Genomic DNA, 23,238 nt, shown 5'->3' with positions numbered 1-23,238 from the left:
GCCCCACCTTCTCAGAAATCTCAGTGGAGCTCCATCCTGGCCCCGCCTCCTCAGAAATCTCAGTGGTGCTCCATCCTGGCCCCACCTCCTCAGAAATCTCTGTGGAACTCCAGCCTGGCCCTGCCTCCTCAGAAATCACTGTGGAACTCCAGCCTGGCCCTGCCTCCTCAGAAATCACTGTGGTTCCAGCCTGGTCCAGCCACCACAGAAATCTCTGTGGAGCTCCAACCTCAGAAATCTCGGTCCCAGCCGGAAAGCTCATCGACTGGCTCATCCAGCTCAGGAGGGAAGGTGTCGAAGTTGCTGTGATCCAGTGGTCCATGCAGCTAGACAGAAAGGAAGGGAAGCATACAGAGGATACACCATGAGCACTTGTAAAGCTATTATTCCATGACACGAGGCAAGGGGGTGAGTTGCAGACTTGTCTACAGACATCTTCATTAGTTAAATTATCACAGCACTCCATTCAGTTTGCGTTTTAAACCCAAATTAAACAGCTTAGCTCAGAGAATGACTTTCCTTAGATAAGGAGCTGCATTTGCATAGTAGCTTCCTTGGATTTGAATTAATGCAAGATAGAAACAATATTCATGGCATATGACAAAATCATTCTAAGCTAGATCTCTCAAATCCTGTATATGTGTATATTCAGGGTTTTAACCTAGACTTTTTAGGTGTTTAACCAGGATGCGTAAAAGATTGAATAAACGATTAATCACATGGTCCACTGATTAAACGATTAATCACACAGCCCATTGATTAAACGATTAATCACATAGTCCACTGATTAAACGATTAATCACATAGCACATTGATTAAATGATTAATCACATAGTCCATTGATGAAACAGTTAATCACACAGTCCCATAACATTTGCAGGAATAGGAAGCAGTCAGTAAAAAAGAAAAACTATGTTAACATTAAAGTTAAGCTCCAGGACAAAGACGGTTGTTTCAGTAAAGGCATTCCTAGTTTTTAAAGTCATTTGCATGTTTCCCTTACCTCCCTCCTCAGTGGAGAAGACAGTTTTCTGCTTCTTAATCCTTCCCAGTTAAAGCCCTGAAACCACCTGAAAGAAACATTAGAAATCACGTCCAAGAAATCAACCAATCACTGTGCAGGTTTAAATCATTACGTCTTAACCAGTGTACAGATGTCATCCTTTGCATGGAACACACAACATAATTCCGAAGTTAAAAAAACTACACTTTATATATTGAATAGCAGTATTTTAGTGATTTGTAATAATGTAATACTGTTTGTTGTGTGAAGGGTGTCTCTTTTTATAACAAAAATAATTTTGCACAGTTTTGAGGAACCAGAACACAGGATCCCAAACTGTATGAGATGACGTCTCTCATAAAACATGAGACAACATATTTACAAAAAACATCATTCAACACCATCCATTCAACAACAAACCACCATCCATTCAACAACAGACCACCATCCATTCAACAACAAACTACCATCCATTCACAAACCACCATCCATTCACAAACTATCATCCATTCAACAACAAACCACCATCCATTCACAAACCACCATCCATTCAACAACAAACCACCATCCATTCACAAACTATCATCCATTCAACAACAGACCACCATCCATTCAACAACAAACTACCATCCATTCACAAACCACCATCCATTCACAAACTATCATCCATTCAACAACAAACCACCATCCATTCACAAACCACCATCCATTCAACAACAAACCACCATCCATTCACAAACTATCATCCATTCAACAACAAACCACCATCCATTCACAAACCATCATCCATTCAACAAACCAGCATCCATTCACAAACCACCATCCATTCACAAACCAGCATCCATTCAACAACAAACCACCATCCATTCAACAACAAACCACCATCCATTCAACAACAAACCATCATCCATTCACAAACCACCATCCATTCACAAACCACCATCCATTCAACAACAAACCACCATCCATTCACAAACTATCATCCATTCAACAACAAACCACCATCTATTCACAAACCAGCATCCATTCAACAACAAACCACCATCCATTCACAAACTATCATCCATTCAACAACAAACCACCATCCATTCACAAACTATCATCCATTCAACAACAAACCATCATCCATTCACAAACCACCATCCATTCAACAACAAACCACCATCCATTCACAAACTATCATCCATTCAACAACAAACCACCATCCATTCACAAACTATCATCCATTCAACAACAAACCATCATCCATTCACAAACCAGCATCCATTCAACAACAAACCAGCATCCATTCAACAACAAACCACCATCCATTCACAAACCAGCATCCATTCAACAACAAATCACCATCCATTCAACAACAAACCACCATCCATTCAACAACAAACCATCATCCATTCAACAACAAACCAGCATCCATTCAACAACAAACCACCATCCATTCAACAACAAACCAGCATCCATTCAACAACAAACCACCATCCATTCAACAACAAACCACCATCCATTCACAAACTATCATCCATTCAACAACAAACCACCATCTATTCACAAACCACCATCCATTCAACAACAAACCACCATCCATTCACAAACTATCATCCATTCAACAACAAACCACCATCCATTCACAAACTATCATCCATTCAACAACAAACCATCATCCATTCACAAACCAGCATCCATTCAACAACAAACCAGCATCCATTCAACAACAAACCACCATCCATTCACAAACCAGCATCCATTCAACAACAAATCACCATCCATTCAACAACAAACCACCATCCATTCAACAACAAACCATCATCCATTCAACAACAAACCAGCATCCATTCAACAACAAACCACCATCCATTCAACAACAAACCAGCATCCATTCAACAACAAACCACCATCCATTCAACAACAAACCAGCATCCATTCAACAACAAACCACCATCCATTCAACAACAAACCACCATCCATTCAACAACAAACCACCATCCATTCAACAACAAACCACCATCCATTCACAAACCACCATCCATTCACAAACCACCATCCATTCACAAACTATCATCCATTCAACAACAAACCACCATCCATTCACAAACTATCATCCATTCAACAACAAACCACCATCCATTCACAAACCATCATCCATTCAACAACAAACCACCATCCATTCACAAACTATCATCCATTCAACAACAAACCACCATCCATTCACAAACCATCATCCATTCAACAAACCAGCATCCATTCACAAACTATGACCCATTCAACAACAAACCACCATCCATTGAACAACAAACCAGCATCCATTCAACAACAAACCAGCATCCATTCAACAACAAACCAACTTATTTCCACACATTTTTAGATGTATGACAGTGAAAGCATATAAAAGTGCTTTTGAACCTGTTTTGAGATCACAGAAATAAATACAATACACTTCATCTACAGATTTTCCTTTTCCATCTTATCAATTCAAGTTATTGCTTTTTGAATGCTAATCTTGCAGGCTTCGGGAGGTTCAGGTTTTTATAATCTTAAGAAACAATATCATTATTTTGACTGTATACTGACTTGTGCTTCCGTATATCATTGATCCCATTCTTCTTGTTTCCGATTCGCTCTGCAGGATTAAGTCTGAAGGACAAATATAACTGTTACTATACATCATCACAACCTTTCCTACCAATAAGAGCTCCTGCTCTGTAGATGATGTCACAATATGCTACTGCGTTTGATTTCAGGAGTGCATGAAAATTCAATTTTTTGGGTCTCACTTAAGTTTAAGGAATAATCTACAAATAATATCTATAAATGCATTCTTAAATGTTTTGATGATGATTATAATAACATTTTAATGATACATTACAAGTTAATGTCATGTTATAAAGTAACAATAAAGCTAATTATAAATGCTTCTAAGCGAGTAGGTTATTGCTTAAAACATCTTTAATGTCTTATTGATAATATCTATTACGTGTCTATGAGTTTCTTGTAATTTCGTGTGGGTTAATTTCAGTGTTAATGCAGTTAAAACTGTAGTATTAACTGACATCCTGTCTATACAGTGCCTTGGATTGCCTGCACTTGCCATGCACTATATGACCCCTCATGCTGTAGTGTACTGAGCTGAAGCGGTCCTTACTTGCACAGTCTTCTGATGAGATCCTCCGGACGCTTCCCAATGCGCTTGGGGAAGTCCACCTTCTCTATCCCTCTCAGCACTGTGCTGTAGATTTTAATGGGGTCTGATCCTGAAAATGGAGGACTACAGAAGAAAAGAGGTCACACTTTAGCTTCTAAAATGATCTACTAATGTTATTAAAGATTGTGATGATTAATAACAAAGAACAAAATGCCATTTTAATCACATTTTGAGGCAGAGCGCCACAAACAAGCAAGTCAGAAATGATGTGATATATGCTTCTGACACTTTTTTAATTCTCTAATCCTGACTAAACCAATGACATTTCTGATAAAGCTAGCCAACCTCTTTCCTTGTGCTACTCTTATCCTAACTGCATACATCTCCCTTGCCTTGACTTCACATCAATATTCACTGCTATTTAGGATTCCTGCCACGCATTAAAAGGAGCTATTACTTTAAAATGAAAACGCAATCGCTAGAAATGAAAACGAACGACAGAAATTTGCTGAAGTGGTCAAGAGAGAGACATCACATTATTTTCTCCTGCCATGGATGGCTGTTTCCTTGACAACCTTCAATTTCAAATCCCTTCCTACGGTGATCTATGCAAGTGAGTGCTTGATGACTCCCCTCATTAAAAGCTCCCTGAGTTGTCCCTTTTGAGGGACCACCATGATTACTGTTCACACAGATCCTTTGGCCGTTAATGGTGAAACATCATTAACCCTAACCACAGCTGGTCTCAAGATAGATTTAAGTGACAATTCCTCAGTATCCGTATGGTAACCACATCAAGCCAGAATAAAAGGATGAACCAGTCCACCTTCACCGTGATCTCTACAAAATATTGCCCAGTTGCATAATAACAGTTACGTAATACACAATTGGGGTGAAGGCCACCCCTGAATTCAGAGAGCATGGTATCTGCTATCATCTGGTTTCACAAACCCACACATCTTGGATTACTTTATCTTATTTTAGGTAAGGTAGTCCAAAATTGGTGCTACTCTGCATTAAATGTTGCTTCTTGAAGAACAGGACGAGCTCCTGATCTATCACAGGAATGAAAGTGCTGTTTATGCATAAGATATTGCAGTGTGCAGATCTGTTCAGTAACATACAGACATTCCAATCTGGACTACAGTAACTTTTTTATATGTGTGCTTTTTTCTTTCTTTCTTTTTTCAAATACAGTACTCCCTCATTTATTTAATGATTCGATAATTTTGTTTTCAATATTTCACAGGTTCTTTGATGTGTCAGATAGCAAAATAAAGAGGGAGAATTGCATTAAATATTTACAAGAGGTTGTGCCATAAAGTTCTGCTTCTTTGAATTCTAAGAATGTTCACTTTGTAGTCCAGCATTTTCACCTGGACACCCTTCAAATATAAGAATGTTTTCTTCACAACAGCCTTGTAGTGACGTGATCAGCTACCTTTATTAACTGACACACGCGTCAGTGTGGCTCGAAGCAGAATTCAAAAGGACAGTAATTGTAAATACTCTGTGACTATTACATCTTGGCTCTTGGTACTTAGTGCCTAATGAAGAGACTTTTCCTTCAGTGGCTAATACTGTGTGTATTTATAGAGGCACTTCACCAGGGTGTGTCATCCGCAGTGCTTTATATGGAAACCCTGGCAATAATAAATACTTCAGTGTACCTCAATCAAACCCTCGCTGAACCACGCAATCAAATAGGGGGTTATCGCTTCCCAGTAGAGAACAGTGGGCTGGATATTCCACGCTCCCTTATCAAGCTGGGATGCGAAGTTGCAATTTAGGAATAAACAGAAAATATGAGGTGGAATTACAGAAATGAGGACCACACGTGGCCAAAAATGCTTTCCCATACAAGACCGTTTTCCTGTAATAAGAAAACAAATACACGATTTTCTCAAATAATTAAAAAAGAATTTGGCTTTGGGGCAAGGTTAAAAATGTGCCCTAATATTATTTCATCCAGATGTATTACACACTCAATAAAGCTGAATTTATAAATTCTAATAGAAACATAATAAATGAATTAATAAATGTTTCGACTGGAAGTTTTTCATTGAAGATATTAGAAAAGACTCATAGTTGAAACATTAGTCATTGAATTTCTGAATATTATCTGAGAAAATGATCTTCCATTTTTTCCTAGTATTGAAATAAGAACATGTTGCTAAGAAAAGCATTTCTGGCAAAAAAGGATCTAAAAAAGGCCCAATATTTTTAAAGGTCCAAGTATAATATCATGAATGATTAGTTTTAGGATTTGTTATTCTAAGGGTTTCCAGTACTTTTTGAGGATGTACAGTACAGTGATGGTCTGGTTAGCTGCTTTTCTGGATAATTAACTCACAATGAAAAGGATGCACTGAAACACTGGATACTACTGCAAGAACAAAGCTGCCAGTTGTGACATCTAGTAGCCTGCAAAACCTAAATGAACTTGCAGCCCATGTTAAATAAAACACAAAGGATACATGTTTTATTGTGACCAGGTAGTGGGCTCTGCACTGCAGTTGAGTTTGCTGTGTAGAACATGTGTGATCATGTTCTATTAAAATACAAACCCCACAACCATGGAATGGAATGGTTTCCTCAGTGCTCTATTAAAATACAAACCCCAGACACATGGAATGGAATGGTTTCCTCAGTGCTCTATTAAAATACAAACCCCAGACGCATGGAATGGAATGGTTTCCTCGGTGTTCTATTAAAATACAAACCCCACACACATGGAATGGAATGGTTTCCTCAGCACTCTATTAAAATACAAACCCCACACACATGGAATGGAATGGTTTCCTCAGTGCTCTATTAAAATACAAACCCCAGACACATGGAATGGAATGGTTTCCTCAGTGCTCTATTAAAATACAAACCCCACACACATGGAATGGAATGGTTTCCTCAGTGCTCTATTAAAATACAAACCCCAGACGCATGGAATGGAATGGTTTCCTCAGTGCTCTATTAAAATACAAACCCCAGACGCATGGAATGGAATGGTTTCCTCAGTGCTCTATTAAAATACAAACCCCAGACGCATGGAATGGAATGGTTTCCTCAGTGCTCTATTAAAATACAAACCCCACACACATGGAATGGAATGGTTTCCTCACCTCCCCGTGAGGAGCTCGAAGATCAGGATTCCCAGGGACCAGTAATCGGCTCCGAAGTCGTGGCCCTTGTTCATGATGATCTCTGGGGCCACGTACTCTGGGGTGCCACAGAAAGTCCAAGTCTTCTTCCCAAGACCGATTCTCTTCGCAAACCCAAAATCTACCTAAGAAACAAAGTCCGCAATGACAGAATGCCTATTAAGCAGGTGTGCACAACTCAGCTTTAACATGGACCGCATTGTAATTTGATTTTAATTGACAGTCCTTCCTGCTGATCCTTCTACCCTGTACGAAGCCAATGCTTACATGTCATAACCCTATGAATCAGACCCATCTTTATGCCTGGACTCCAGACATGATATTGACTCAGACATGATGTGAATATAGCTTTCAAGCACAAAATGTTTTAACGTGTTTGAATCAAAATGTACTTCAGTGAAAAACAGAAACACCTGGAGTATTTACACAAACTCTGGAACACCTAAATAATTCGGTGTGAAGGAGAACAAAGTGCTAACCCTCAAGTGCCACGAAGGTTGCAGATTTGAAGTTGTTCTGGGACAGTGTTGCGTGCGTCCCCTGTACAGAATGTGGATTACAGGTTAATTCAGGGTGTGCAGAGTGTGTTAGAGTTATCACCCTGCCTGTAATTCACTTTCAGTAAAGAATGAAGGTCACTTTATTCCATGGATTCACAAAGGGCAAAGCAACTGGTCTAATAGCAGGGGTTTGGTTGGCAGGTGCCGCTGTATCTCAAGACTGCACAAATTGGTCTCAAAAGTGACAACTCCACCCCCAACTTCCCTGAACAAATTAGAGGTGCTAACCCTGGAGGAATGCATCCCTGGTAACGTAACACTTAAACACCTTGCAGAGTCATTGTGTTGAATCCTGGCTGTCAGGGACAGCACACTATACTCCCCCAATCAGCTGAGCGCCTCATACCATTTTCACATAGCCATCCTTGTCCAGCAGCAAGTTCTCTGGTTTTAAATCCCGATAGACAATTCCTCTCCCGTGGAGATAACTGAAGGCTTCGAGAACGCAGCCAATACAAAAGCGGGCCGATGGCTCCTCAAAGAAACACCTGCAATAGAGGAAAGCTTCAGTTTAGAACAAGCGGAGTTCAAAAGAGGACAGCAATTAGAGGGGGGAACTCCCTGAGAGGGAAGCTCTGGCCAGGTGCCAGTGCAATGGGTACTAACATTATGTGAATATGCACTCCATGCACCCAGGAGTGAAAATAGGATTATAGGAATTAAATAAATTACTTACAGCTTTTTTTACTGTTTAGTTTATTCAGAGTAATGATATAGCATTTGGTTTCTTCAAAGAAGGAAATGAAGGATGGTTTATACTTTAAGAATTTAGTTTTGTGTATATGATATTTTGTTTTGTGTAGATGATATTTTGCCAATAATATTGACATATGTATAATGTCTATCAAATTATTATCAATTATATTTGCATTTTGTAAACCAAACAGTATATCTTTTAAATGGAGTTTAAGATTTAGATGCACTCCTCTAAAAATAAAATTTTCCATATCAATCCAGAACACTTTGGTATATGAACATTCAGAAAATAAATAAGGAATGGTTTAATCAAAAACACCACAAAAAGTACAAAGTGTATCTATATTTGGGTGTATTCTTGTTTTGGTTGGGTAGAATCTATGCAATATTTTAAAGGATAATTCCTTTATCTTGGAAGTTATAGGATATTTATTGACTAGAGTCCATGTTCTTTTCCAGTTAATATAGCCAAATTTAGAAGCCCAAAAGGAAGTTGCAGAAGGTATAGAAGAGTGTACATTTTGAAATTGCTTTCTTATGTATTTATTATTGCATCTATATTCATAAAATTTAACATGGCCAATATACAGAGTGCTAGAGTCAAAGGTAGGGAGGGTAGCTGATCCTGAAGTGCCAGATTTAAGAAGGATAAGGATTTGTTCAGGAAGCGCATAAAAAAAAATAGCATATTCTTTAGGGATAACTGGAAATAACTGGATTTTTCCATAAATCTTGAGTAAGACAAAGGAAACCCTTCCTCATCCAATAATTACTTAACCAAAATAATGTTTTTTCCACCAAGTTTTTAAAATAGATTTAGTTTTGTATCTTAAATTTCTGTTGTTCCAAATGATATACTTATGTGGGGAAAAGCTGTGAACATAAATCAGTTTCCAAGCTAATAATACCTGTTGGTGAAAGTTAGATAATTTAATAGGAATTTCACAGACATCAAAATCACAATGCAAGATAAATTTGTTAAACAAGAATGTTGGTATTATGTTCCAAACAGAATCAGGATTATTAATAATGTTTTTTTTAACCATTTTGAGTGAAATGTTAAAGGAAGTAAAATCCAGAACATTCAAACCACCCTTTTTATGACTATTTAGTAAAACATTTCTTTTAACATTTTGAGTTTGGTTTTTCCATATAAATTAAAAAATTGAATATATCTAAAATTCTACATGTCTTTATTTACATCAAGGGCTAATGCTAAATAGGTCAAACGTGATATACCCTCAGCTTTGGATAATAATATCTGACCGTGTAAGGATAAGTCTCTTTGAAGCCAAAAATTGAATCTGGATTTAACTTTTGGAATTACAGTATTGCAGTTAGATACTGACCTAGATTTAGGGTTTTTATCTATTAGTACTCCCAAATAAGTTACTTCATGTTTGACTGGGACATTTTCAATCTCAGTACATTGACATCGTTTAATTGGTAACAATTCACACTTCTTTGTGTTAAGAAACAAGCCTAAAACATTAGAGAATTATGCAAATTATGCCAATGGCAACTCTTACTTGTGTTTCATCTTTAATAAAAAGTGTGATGTCATCAGCTAGCCGACAACTTTTAACATTCCTTCAAACATCTGAATACCCTTCAAGTGACTTTTGATTATTGGAGTAGCCAGAATTTGAACAGTGAGAAGAAAGAGAAAAGGAGAAATAGGGCATTCTATTTCTTAGTTTAAAATAGCTATTACCCTCCTTATACAAGGTTGATATGGCTCTAGTGAAATAACTGCCAAACCCAAAAAGCTTTAATGCATTTAGAATAAAATGGTGCTCTATCGTATCAAAAGCTTTACAGAAATCTAGAAATAATACAAAGCTGTCCTTGGTGATTAGACTGGAGTAATCAACTAAATCAAGAACGAGGCGGATGTTGTTGACAATGTGTCTGTTTATTAATAAAGCCTTACTGTGATTCATCTATTATTTCATTTAAACCAGATTTAAGTCTTGATGCAAAAATATGAGCCGGGATCTTGTAATCAAGATTCAACAAGCTTAAAGGCCTCCAATTATCCAAATATGTTGTATTTTTATTAGGCTTGGGAATCAAAATGAAAACTTTGCTCTAATGATGGGGGTAATAATTCTCTTTCAATAGCTTCAATGTAAAGATTGTGTAGAAAGTACTGAAATTTGTCAGAAAAAAAATTGTAGAGTTCAGATGTAAAACCATTGTTCCCTGGAGATGTGCCATGCTGCTTCTGTTCCACTTCCCTTCCCCTGCGCATGTCATATAGCAAAGGGAGGAGTTCCATAGCAACCACTGAAGCAGGCTTCCTGTTTACCAGAATGCAGATTTAAAACTTTCAATTAATTGAGTAAAACTGAACACTGGAGTTTGTTTTGGGGTATGTAAACTAGTTATTTTTTTATTAGTTGTACAAATCACTGGATGGATTAATCTGAACAGGACCAATAAAGAACAAGCAGCTTCAAGCCCCATTTGAATTGTTTTCCTACACACCCCCTGCCTCACCGTGTAATGTGCTTTGCACTAATTGTGGTTTTGGGTTAGGGGTGTGCCAATACTTGCATGCTCTGAGTAATTGCCTTTAAGAAGTATTTATCAGCAGCTATTAAATAAATCCAAATAAGCCTATTTAATAATGTGTTGATTTCAAAACAAGAACCTTTACAATTGAGTACCAATCAATTGCAAGGACTATTGTACTAAGAACCAGCAAGCACATTTAATTTGAGCTGCGCAAGAGCACGTCTCAAAAGTTGCGGGCTATGTATTAACTGCAGAGTGTTGAAAACTGCACCTGTGCATCTGAATGTGGGCTAGAGTATTTAAATGAAGTGAATGTGCCGCGCATCAGAATAGTGTAGGCTCCAGACTTGGCTGAAGGGGAATTGTGTGGCTGTTGCTTGAAATCCTGGCACCCGTGTTCAATACCCCTTTCACACACAAATGCGCTACTGAGCCGTCTCAGAGATGTTTAAATAATCTTTAAAATACCCATTCGCATAGTACGAAAATGCCGTCATAACCCTTTCACACGGCAAAGGGACCATGCCAGTCAACCGATCGTTCTCAGGGCTACAGAAACTTCACTTCAACTAAATCTTTTTTTATTTCTTTCGACACTCTGCAACACAACTGCATTATATTTAGGGCTTCTGTTTTTCGGGTTTTATTAATTGTATTTTTTGGTGTTTATTTTTAGCTATTTTCGAGTTTTATGTAAATGTTTTTTTTCGGGGCTTTCATTTTTGATATACCGATTTCATTTTTTTTGTACTGGTTGTGTTTTATCGGGTTTTATTGGTTAAAACCGAAAATCAGAAGCCCTAATTATACTGCATACTGCATATCATTTAAAATAACTAAGCAGGTTTGGATAGGGGCACCTACCGCAATATTTAATATTTTAAACACCCTTATTTAATTTCCAACTATGCATTAATTTTCTTTGCCATTGTTAAACCATCTCAATTACTGTACATGAATATCAGACGATTATAAACCGTGGAAAAGAAAATTCTAGTTATACATTTCACTGGACAGAACTGTTTTCTTTCATAATGTGTGTGTTCAGTACGGCCGCACAACTGAAATTTACCAATATGGAAGTGGAGATTTTGGTACAAGCAGTACTTGTAACACAGGAAGATCACCAGGACAAATTAAAAAAATATGGACTGTGCGGTGGCTTCTTAATAAACAAATGTACCACTTCAGAGTTTGTAGTCTAGGTTGCTTATACATTACGATGCATACTCCAGTTACTGTGCTTCGCATATTAGTTCAACTTTTATTTCATATAGAATAATTCCAGGCTGTGGCAGGGTGAGGAGCCCTGCACATGAAAAAGGGGCAGGGCAAAGCCCTGCCATAAATGTATTGTTTATTTTAGAATGGGGTACCCCTCCCCCCCTGTGCAATTTATCATTTTGTATTTGTTTTGTTGTATTATTATTATTATTATTATTATTATTATTATTATTATTATTATTATTATTATTTATATGTATTTATAAATATGAAGGCAAAGCTGTATGCTTTTGTTATTGTTTTCATTTAAATGTGTTCTGGCAGAGGCAAGGTCGTCAGCTTGTCCTCTGCCAGTAGTATTTAAAAACCTCGTGGTAATGTGTGGCTGTCGGCTAGTGCGTTGTTAAACTAGCCGGCAGTCACACGTAATTAATAAACTGGTGCAGATTGTGGAGGTATATAAACCTGCAGCGCTCTCAATTCGGTGTGGGTGTTCGGAAGTGGAGAACGACAATGGAGGAGACGAGAGAAAACAAAACTAAAATATAAATAGGAACAGTGACAGCAACTAAAACTGCCCAGCCTGACCTATTGTGTTTAGTGTTCGTGATTATTTTGTTCAAACTTTTGTTTTGCTCTGTGAGCAAGTGTTTCTTTTTGATAAAACTGTTTATTTTATTTTTGTTGTTTGAAGAAAATAAACGGCGCCTCTTTCTTTGTTTTTTCCTGCGTTCTGGCCTGATGTCATCACATCGGCTACCCTGTCACACAGGTATATAGACTTTTCAAACTTCAGAAACAATACGTTTTATTTACTTACATCCATGGCAGTCAAACGGGTGGATAATCCTTCCATTGTTGTACAGCAATATGTTCAGCAACAATAACGTTAGGTTACTTACCGTAACCCTGTAGTGATGGCTTTCTGCATGAGGTATTAATTATGTTATTAATTATAAGTTTTACATTATGTGTATATGTGTGTCTTTTATAATTAAGTTGTTTTTAATCATTGTGTTTAAATTGTGTGTGAATGTGTTTTTTAAAGTCGTTTTAATGTGCTTACTAATTCAGTTGCTTTAATATGCTTTTATATTAAGTTTCTATACAATATTGTATAAGTTTCGAGTTCTTTCATTTCCCGTTGGCAAAACCAGCTATGTGCAGTTTTGCATAGCCTAACACGACTCAAAGTTACAGATGGGTAAACGCCAAAAGGCAGGAGATTAGCAGAGATAGTGTGAAATGGGGGAGGGGAACTGAAAGACAAGATGGATGCACCCTGCTAGGTATAACGTGGTACCCCCCCAACCCCCCCCCCTCTTTTTCCCCCGCAGAGGGAATGTAAAATGATAGAGTGGAAACCCCTAACATTGGACATAAGTAAGACACATGGGAGTGGAGTCAACAACTGTTTACAAAGGTATAAATATCAAACATTGTGAAGTTTTGTCAGTCTTTTTATTTCAGTCTTTTCACAACGGATAGCCAAAAAATGTGCGCCCAGAGACATTGAATCTATGGGGGCATGGCAAGCAGAGATAGCCGCTAAATACACCTTCAATGTGGAAGGTGACCTACCAGCATCAAGAAGTTCTTGCAGAAACTGTAAGATGACTGGCATGGGACAAGATATGGGGTCATGGTTTCTAGCCAGACACCAAGCCTGGAAATACCTCCACTTATAGGTGTACAAGGACCTAGTGGAGTCTGCCTTCGCGCTCTGCAATGTACCCACAACCGCATCTGATAGCCCTAGGGCTAACCAGAGGTCCCTTTCAGGGGCCAGACCCATAGCCGGAACCTGCCTGGTTCCGGATGCCAAAGTGAGCCTATCGCATGACTGAGGAGATCCATGCGCAGTGGAAACTCCCAGTGCTGGCCGTGTAACAGCTGGCACAGGGTTGAAAACCAGATTCTCCTGGGCCACTTGGAGGCCACTAGGAGAACTGACACTTCCTCTAACCGGACCTTTTCGAGAAAGGCCGGGACCAGCGGCATAGGCGGGAAAGCATACAAAAACGCTTTGGGACCAATTGACGGTTGTGTATCACTCCTTTCCTTCTGCCTTCGCTCAGGTGAGAGGCTTGCCTACACCAGCTAGAGCTTCCCAGCATAGGCAAGACACGGTCAGCCGATGGTGTCTGTTGCGCTTGGGGTGCAGCCGAAGGCACTGAGCCACACTTGGATCGGGCGCTTGTGGAGTAACCCTAGTTGGGTGGGTGATGAAGCCGCGGCCATCAGATCCAATAGTTTTAAACACAACACCAATTGTACTGTGAACCCTTGTTGAACAGGGCCAGACAGTTGCGAATGGCAACTACTCTGTTGAATGACAGGTAGGCTCGCATCGTATGGGAATCCAGTCGGAGACTGAAGTAGACCGTACTTTACGCCGGTATTAATTGGCTCTGGCATCGTTGAGGGTGAGACCCAGCCTCAACAGATGCTTCATCACAAATCGCTGTGTGGGCCACTGCTCCTTCCTGCAACTGGGGCAGATCAACCAGTCGTCCAGGTAGTTCATCACTCTGATCACTTGCAGCCGCAAGGGAGCTAGGATGGCATCCATGAACTTTGAAAACGCGTGGGGGGCTAAGGAGAGGCCGAATCACAGCACGGAAAACTCAAAGACGCTCCCCTGAAAGGTGAAGCGGAGATACTTCCTGTGCGCTGGACGAATAGGAACATGGAATCCGCATTCTTTCGGTCCAGTGTGATAAACCAATCGCCCGGCAGGACAGCCTGGAGAGTACAGTGGACGCCAGTGTCTCGTTCTCCCTCTGTCGAGACACCTTGCATTCTCGGTGAGAGCGCTGCAGAGCCACCTTCCCATGAGGCCGCGATAGAATCGCATCATGGTCTTCCTCAGCAATGCTGAAATCCGGTTCTGTAACATCCGGGGCAACCACTGGTGCAGGCGGGGTCAGCTCCGGGGCCGGCGTTATCAGCTGAACTGGGGCCTGAGCAAGGGCTTGAGCCTGCTGCCTGGCCAGGGGGCTCCCAATGCCGCGTACAGCTCAGCCATGCTAGCAGGGGACGTTGTGCAGGACGTACAAGCGTGGACTTTAGCCATGCTTGATGTCTGCACAGCCCCAAGGGCGTTGTTAAAACACCGGATGGTGTAGACCTGTGTATTGAAGCACTCAGTTACCAAGGGTGGAGGCGCACCGAGGACACTGAGTGAGGTAGAATACAAGGATCGGGGCACCGAGTGCAGGTGTTATTGACATGCTGTGGTGCTAAGCACCGAGGCATGGAGCATCTAAACACCAAGGGTGCCGAAGCACTGAGAGGCGCCCAGCCTTAACCGCGTGAAGTCAACACAACCCAGGGTAGCACATACTATATACTGGGGTGGATACACAGGATTGAGTGGCTGCGGTAGGCAATCAGGAGAGCAGTACAGGGGAGAGCACGGTGCTGCACCACGGTGCAGAGCGGCGATAACCTGGTTCTGGACCACGTGCAGTCACACAACGTGGCAGTGCGTAGTTTATGCCAGAGCGGAGCACAGGCTCAAGGAGCTGAGGCGTGTTAGGCAGGAATAAAAGTGTACTGCTTATTTTTTTCCTAACTGCAAAGGCAGTAATAGGAAAACATAGAGGATTACACACACAGCAATTCAGCTCTGGGAGAAACACATTCACCATGCCAGGTGGGTGTCCAAGTGCGCCGAGTAGGCGGGCTGAGACAAGCCTGCTGATTGAACTTAACAGCGGGACACAGCAGAGCTGAGACCCGGTGGAGGAATCACGCTGCTACTACTTTTTCTTTTTAGACTGCAAGGCAGTAAAGAAAAAACACATATTATTATTATTATTATTATTATTATTATTATTATTATTATTATTATTATTATTAATTTCTTAGCAGACGCCCTTAGCCAGGGCGACTTACAATTGTTACAAGATATCACATTATACATTATTTCACATACAATTACCCATTTATACAGTTGTTTTTTTTACTGGAGTGTGGCAATGTGCCCCGCCCCTGTGTGCATTTCTATGTTGTATGTTGCATGTGTTAATGTTGGTGTATAGAGATGGCTGCATGGGATATAAATGGGTGTGTGCAGCATGAGTTATTTAAGATGTAGAATTGTATTTAGGCACGAGGATGGCACATCACTTCACGTGCATTTAAAGTATTTAATACGTGAGCACGAGGTTGCACATAATTAATTCATGTGCTGGGATTCAAGTGAATAATTAATTGGTAATTGAATCCCGGCACAATAGTATATATAGATGCACGTTTTACTCACTCGTGGTGGTGTGTTCGGTGAGTGGAGAACGGATGTGGAGAGGAGGTAAAAAGAATAAAAATAATAATAATAATAAGAAGTGTTTAAACTCACTGTGTTTGTGTGTCTGTCCGTCCACCGTTTGTTAATGTTAGTCCGTTTTGTTTGTCTATTTATTTTGGCGTAAAGTGCCGTGTCCTGTCTTCTGTTTTGTTCAACCTTTTTTTATTTATAATAAACTGGCGCAAGCAAGCGTCTTCATCATTTCACCTCATCTGTCCTGTCTCTGTGTATTCATTTCCTGGTTCTGACGTCACCACTCAGCCAGCCGTGTGACATGGAGCAATCTAGATAAAGTACAGAACCCTAACCACTACTCCACACACACACACACACACACACACATATCAGCAAAGTTGTGAGGGTAAAATAGCAGTCACCACGGCAGAGCGTGTAACTGCTTTTTTTTTTTTTTTTTTTAAACCAGCCCACAGAGTAGGTGGGCTGAAACAAGCCGGCATAAGCAACTCAACACCGGGGCGCAGCAGAGCTGGGTCCCGATGGAGGAATCGCGCATGTATTATTTTTTATTTCTAAACTGCAAGGCAGTGAAATAAAATCACACATACACGTACACAACAGCAAAGCTGTGAGGGTAATACAACAGACACCACTGCAACGCGGGTGAACTGCAAGTTTTAAGCACTCGAGAGGGCGGGCTGAGGCAATCCAGCAGAGTCAACTCCACAGCAGGGCGCCGCAGAGCCGGGGTCCGGTGGAGGATCTCGCACCTCTTTTTTTTTTTTGTTTAACTGCAATAGCAGAGGAAAACGCAAGCGTTGTAAGGTTTGAAAGCAGACTGTAATCGCAAAGTGATGTTGGCTGTTAAACAAAAAAAGAGTAAACACAGTGCAATAACTGGACAGGGGTGTCTAGCCTGGACTATGTGCAGTCACACGACCGGGGCAGCGCGTAGCCTACAGCGGAGTGGAGCACCGTTTACAGGCAGAGGGCAATGAAGCACCTCAAGGGCGCTGTGCGCACTGAGGTACTAGACAGCTGCCTACCATACACAGTACCGTAAGCACTACGTGCATCACGTACCATGCAGCACTGTGCGTTCCAGCACTAGCTCTGTAGCAGTTGGCACCACCGTGCGCACGAGTACCGTGCACTGTGTGCACCATGTACCGTGCAGCACCGTGAGCTCTTGCGCTAGTTCTGTGGCAGTAGCCAAGCACCGTGTGCACCACGTACCGTGCAGCACCGTGCGTTCCAGCACTAGCATAGTAGCAGTGGGTACCAAGCACCGTGTGCACCATGTGTACCAAGCACCGCGTACACCGAGTACCAAGAGCACTATGTGCACCGTGTACCGTGCAGCGTTGTGACTGTGCAGTGACGCTGTGGTGCTGGGCACCGTGTGCCATATCCACTGAGCACTTGTGCATCGAGATACCTAAGTACCAAGGGTTATGCGTGGGCCAAAGTCACGGTGGGCGACAAGGCCCGACTCACCAAGGTGGGCGGGCCTACGCAGCCAGCGAGGTCTACTCGACAGCGGGGATGCGGCAAGGCCTAGCCCCGTGGAGGAGAGCACGGCTGGAAGAGTCACTCAACAGCGGGGATACAGCAAGGCCTAGCCCCGTGGAGGAACTGTGTACTGTCAGGAAGAAATAGACAACCACTCGCAGGTGACTGCACAGGTAGTCGCTCACACATGACATACAGATAACAAAGAGCGGCCGACGCCGCAAGCGAGGAGGCCGCTGAAAGACAGAAAGGCAAAAGGCTTGCTCTTTTCAAAGTCGTTGATTCTGGGAAAGCGGCGAGCCAGCTTTCAGCACGAATGCAAGGGAAATACAATCGACTCGATTTGACTCGAGAAGCTCTTTTCTCTCAACACGCTCAGCTAGTCAGAGGTCTTAGAAGGAAAAAGAGAAATGTCTTCCTTTGGACATTTTTATCCCCTTGGTGGGCGGGACCGAGTGCATCATCCCAGGAAGGGGCCTATCGGCAGCTCTGATATCGAGAGCTCAGCAATACCTACCCAATGGTCGTCTTCGAATTGAAAGGGAACTCCATACAGCTGCATACAAACAGTCTTCAGTTTAACTACCACTTATATCTTCTTAAAGTCTTATGCAGTTACAACTCTCCTATTTCTTATGTTTGTCTGTATTTCTTACTCTATGTATGATTTTCAAGCATATCTGTATGGTATATATGGTCGAAAAACTGTACTTGCTCTAGCTATAAACTAACTGCGTCATCTGTCCCTCTGTCCTTTCTTTTTTTACCGTTTTCTTTCCAACTCAAATTTAACAATACTGCCTGAACCAGTATTGTTAAATACCAGAATGCCATATTACAAAAGATACACTCTGTAGGCATTACTAAAATAACGGTGGAGGATGAGTCCTCATTGTATATAAGACTTTTTCTTTCGTGTGCCTTGGAATATCGTTCCATCTTTTCTTAATCTCCTCCACCGTTCTTTTGCCTACACTCTAAGAAGTAAAGGCTCTCATAAGAGCCTTGCTTTGCCACTGTGGGGAGACCTTTTTAGGTGCTTCTAAGAACCTGTTTTACATGGGTTCTTTATTCTCTATTTGCAGACGTCTGTTTTGTCATGTAAGCTATGAAACATGTATTAAAAATTGAAGTTTGCAAAACAATACGGTACCTGTATTATAAACCATAATTTACAAACTGACTTGATCAGAAGGGTTAAAAAATTAGCTCTTTGCAAACTGTTATTAAATGTTTCTTTGTCCTTGAAAACGATGTCTCCTCCTTGCTGCAGACAAGTCTCCCACATCACCTTGCCTTTTATATAGCCTACTGTCTGATTGCAGCAAATTAACATCTGCTTTTCAGAGTTCTTAAAATAATCAAGCAAATACGAGGCCCACAATTACCGGCAGCTTTAAAAAATTAGAATATTTAATAGATCTCATTTGCAAAGTCCCCTCCCAATTTTAGCGGTTTTGTTCGGAAACGCCCCAGAATTAAATATGCATATACAGAATTACATATACCTCAAGGGCTAAAGCGCACAGAGACATTGCCCCCGCAAGTCACGTATTAATTGTGTGTTTATGCCATTGCGTGTGTTTTATAAATCCCATCCAAAAATTCAGAACCCTCAGCACCCATTTTGCGGTAGTAAAACATGTACAATCGTTTTATAAATCTGGGCTAACAGCTGATTGGAAGCAAATTATCCCCTCATCCGGACCGCTGCCATTTTTACTGCCGTGCCACCGTACTGAGGCCATACGCTGAAAATGACAATAAGCAAAACTAGCAAATGAAACTGTTTCATCGCGTAAACATGATCTTTCCTTAACCCTATCATGAGCTACTGCTGTGGACACTGGGATAAGTATTTCTGTGGAGTTTAATCAGGGATAACATACGACATGGTTTATTTAGATTTTCCAGAAAGCTTTTGACAAAGTCCCGCATAAAAGATGAATTCTCAAACTGTATTAGATCCTCTGCTATTCCTAATCTACATTAATGATTTAGATTCTGGTATAGTAAGCAAACTTGTTAAATTTGCAGACAACACAAAAATAGGAGGAGTAGCAAACATTGTTGCAGCAGCAAAGGTCATTCAAAATGATCTAGACAGCATTCCGAACTGGGCAGACACATGGCAAATTACATTTAATAGAGAAAAGTGTAAAGTACTGCACGCAGGCAATAAAAATGTGCATTATAAATATCATATGGGAGATACTCAAATTGAAGAAGGAATCTATGAAAAAGACCTAGGAGTTTATGTTGACTCAGAAATGTCTTCATCTAGACAATATGGGGAAGCTATAAAAAAGGCCAACAAGATGCTTGGATATATTGTGAGAAGTGTTGAATTTAAATCAAGGGAAGTAATGTTAAAACTTTACAATGCATTAGTAAGACCTCACTTAGAATATTGTGTTCAGGTCTGGTCACCTTGTTACAAAAAGGATATTGCTGCTCTAGAAAGAGCGCAAAGAAGAATTATCCCGGGTTTAAAAGGCATGTCGTATGCAGACAGGCTAAAATAATTGAATCTATTCAGTCTTGAACAAAGAAGACTACGCAGCGATCTGATTCAAGCATTCAAAATCTTAAAAGGTATAGACAATGTCGACCCAGGGGACTTTTTTGACCTGAAAAAAGAAACATGGACCAGGGGTCACAAATGGTGATTAGATAAAGGGGCATTCAGAACAGAAAATAGGAGGCACTTTTTTACACAGAGAATTGTGAGGGTCTGGAACCAACTCCCCAGTAATGTTGTTGAAGTTGACACCCTGGGAACCTTCAAGAAGCAGCTTGATGAGATTTTGGGATCAATAAGCTACTAACAACCAAACGAGCAAGATGGGCCGAATGCATTTCTCAGGAAAATAAGGAAGTTGAAAAAAAAGATTTAATATCAAAAGGATAAAAGAAAGGTAAGACAAATAATCGCTTATTAAATATGAATTATCTTTGTTCGTTAATGACAGGTTCTATATTAAATAACTGTCATTGATTGTTATGATTGATACTCAATAATTGTGTAGGGAAACTGAAGGCCCACATTGTTTTGTGTTGAGTAATTAACATGTTTTATTCCATGTAATTAATACCTAACAACCACTCTGGAAACGCGAGTAAGGGCACACCCCTAATGTGGATTATGTTGCTCCAGTGCTGTTATTATTGTTCTGTTGATCACTGAGTTATTATTAGTATACTGTAAATCTAAAGCTCTAAATCTAAGGATCTAAAGCTCAAGCTTGAAGAAGCTCAGTACAACTTCATACAATTGTGATATCTTTTACAGTCAATCACATTTAGTATGACTTCTATTAATATAATGGGACTCAATGGAAAAAACACTCTGCACTTGAATTGTTTTATTACACCTTTCCACTTGCTTCAAAATGGGGCCTTGTGTGTTTTTGTGCTCTCTTCATTGCTAGTGGAATGTAAAACCAGCTCCCTACATGAATGTGACTCCCACAGCCATGCAGAAGAAGCATAGTAGTGATGGGAAGCCAGCAGGCTGCAGTGAGAACTCACACTCACATGTCCCTCAAGATACTCCATAGCTCTCCTCCGAGACACGCCTCCAGCAACATGTACACGTACTTGTTGTCCCGAAAAGTCCGGAACATCCTGGTGGGAGAGAAGCAAACAATCAAATAGTAGAACTTCTAACACGACTGCTAGTGCAGCGTTTCCACTGCACTCCTCTGCACCTCAGCTTGTACCATAGCAGCTGATGTGGTCAAGTTTTCTGCGTATCTGTGGCTGATCTGGTCGGTTGCATGAGCAAATACATCTCATGTCAAAGTATGCTTTAGACAGAATCTTCTGTAGCTTCTCTAACTCTTTGGAAGATAGAGCTTTACAATGCAGTACAGAGCTTTAGCTACTTGACAGGTGGGTGCAGAGATGCAGTCTTCAGACCCTGTATTTTAATCTTCTTGAAATTCCTTTATTAAAAAAATCATCATCCAAGTAATAATTTAGATTAAAATTTTGCTTCCATCTTAAAATATTTGGTATTTTGTAGAGTTTGTTTCAATGATGCCTGGTATTTTTAGCAATAGAATGTATTTGCATTGCAGGATGTCACAATTTAAAAAATATCTGCTCTAACTTTTCGTAACATAACAAAAATGTTTATAACATAACAAATCTTTCTTATAAAAAGAGCTTCATTTTAATTGACAGTGATAGTATTAAGATCTGTTCCTGTTTCACTCATCTCATTTCACTTGTGACCGTGTGAGTTATGATTCAGGAATAAGAACCTGGTAAATGTAGAGCCACCCACTCACTACACCTCACAGGCAAAGAATGCAGAATGATTCGAGGCATCCATCCAGCACATAGAAACTGGAAAGGAAGCAGTGGAAATCAAGCTCATAGACTTCCAATCCCACATCCCATTGTTCTTACCCATAGGCAGCAGCTGTTCAAACACAACTTCCATCTACTCCCGTCTGTCCCCCGAAACGCAAACAGTCAGAGGTCGTTTGGTTATTATAAACTAGACTGTGCAATGGCTGTTCGGTAGGGTGGGATATTTGTGTTTGCAGATGCCTTTGTCTAGAAAATGTCACAGACCAGATTAACCGTCTTCACCCTCTAAGAATCAACACTGCAGAGGTGTTGTTAAAATGCCCTCTGGCTCCCTGGCAACATATTGAGCAGATGAAGCATCATACTCTCTGTGTAAGAGAACCATTGGTGACCTTCCTCAAAATCTGGGTGCATCTTCAAACTCACTCCCTATTAGACATGTTAGAGTCTGTTTAAATCCCTCAACATTTAAACGTTTAAATGTTGTAATCAATCAAAAGAGCCACGAGCCTCCTTTTTTACAATACACTATAACATGAATGTGTGTATATGGAAACCTTCCACTTACTTTAAATAAACTTACACTGCACAGTAGTGTTTTATAAAATAAGAACAGGCCCTCACTTTGTATTTGTCTTCAGCCTTTTAGTAGTATAAAGATACTGAGTACCCCCATTTGCTTTCACAATAGCTCCTTCACTCATTGTATGTTGGTGCACTTTATTAAAATGTTTAATTCATGCATTTGGACAAAATGAAAATTAAAAACTGCAGCAATAATCAGTACAGACAAGTACACCGGGAATTATGGGCTGCAAAGGGAGGCGGGTCACTTT

At 40.4% G+C, this 23,238-nt stretch overlaps 1 protein-coding gene across 1 annotated transcript in view; it reads right to left on the bottom strand.

Annotated features, from left to right (window-relative positions):
- Positions 1 to 57: 57 nt before the first annotated feature.
- The window catches only part of LOC117417630 (cGMP-dependent protein kinase 2), a 70,371-nt gene continuing 47,190 nt past the window's right edge, over positions 58 to 23,238 (bottom strand). The window contains exons 13-19 of the mRNA XM_059035279.1: positions 21,620 to 21,709; positions 8,207 to 8,348; positions 7,262 to 7,425; positions 4,143 to 4,265; positions 3,572 to 3,634; positions 1,004 to 1,070; positions 58 to 326 (exon numbers count right to left, since the gene is read on the bottom strand). Of these exons, the coding sequence (XP_058891262.1) occupies positions 231 to 326; positions 1,004 to 1,070; positions 3,572 to 3,634; positions 4,143 to 4,265; positions 7,262 to 7,425; positions 8,207 to 8,348; positions 21,620 to 21,709 (745 nt within the window). The 3' untranslated portion in view covers positions 58 to 230. The remainder of the gene's footprint in view (positions 327 to 1,003; positions 1,071 to 3,571; positions 3,635 to 4,142; positions 4,266 to 7,261; positions 7,426 to 8,206; positions 8,349 to 21,619; positions 21,710 to 23,238) is intronic.

This window comes from Acipenser ruthenus, chromosome 13 (assembly GCF_902713425.1).
Source record: "Acipenser ruthenus chromosome 13, fAciRut3.2 maternal haplotype, whole genome shotgun sequence".
Taxonomy (NCBI): Eukaryota; Metazoa; Chordata; class Actinopteri; order Acipenseriformes; family Acipenseridae; genus Acipenser; species Acipenser ruthenus.
This window is presented reverse-complemented; position numbering and strand designations above follow the sequence as displayed.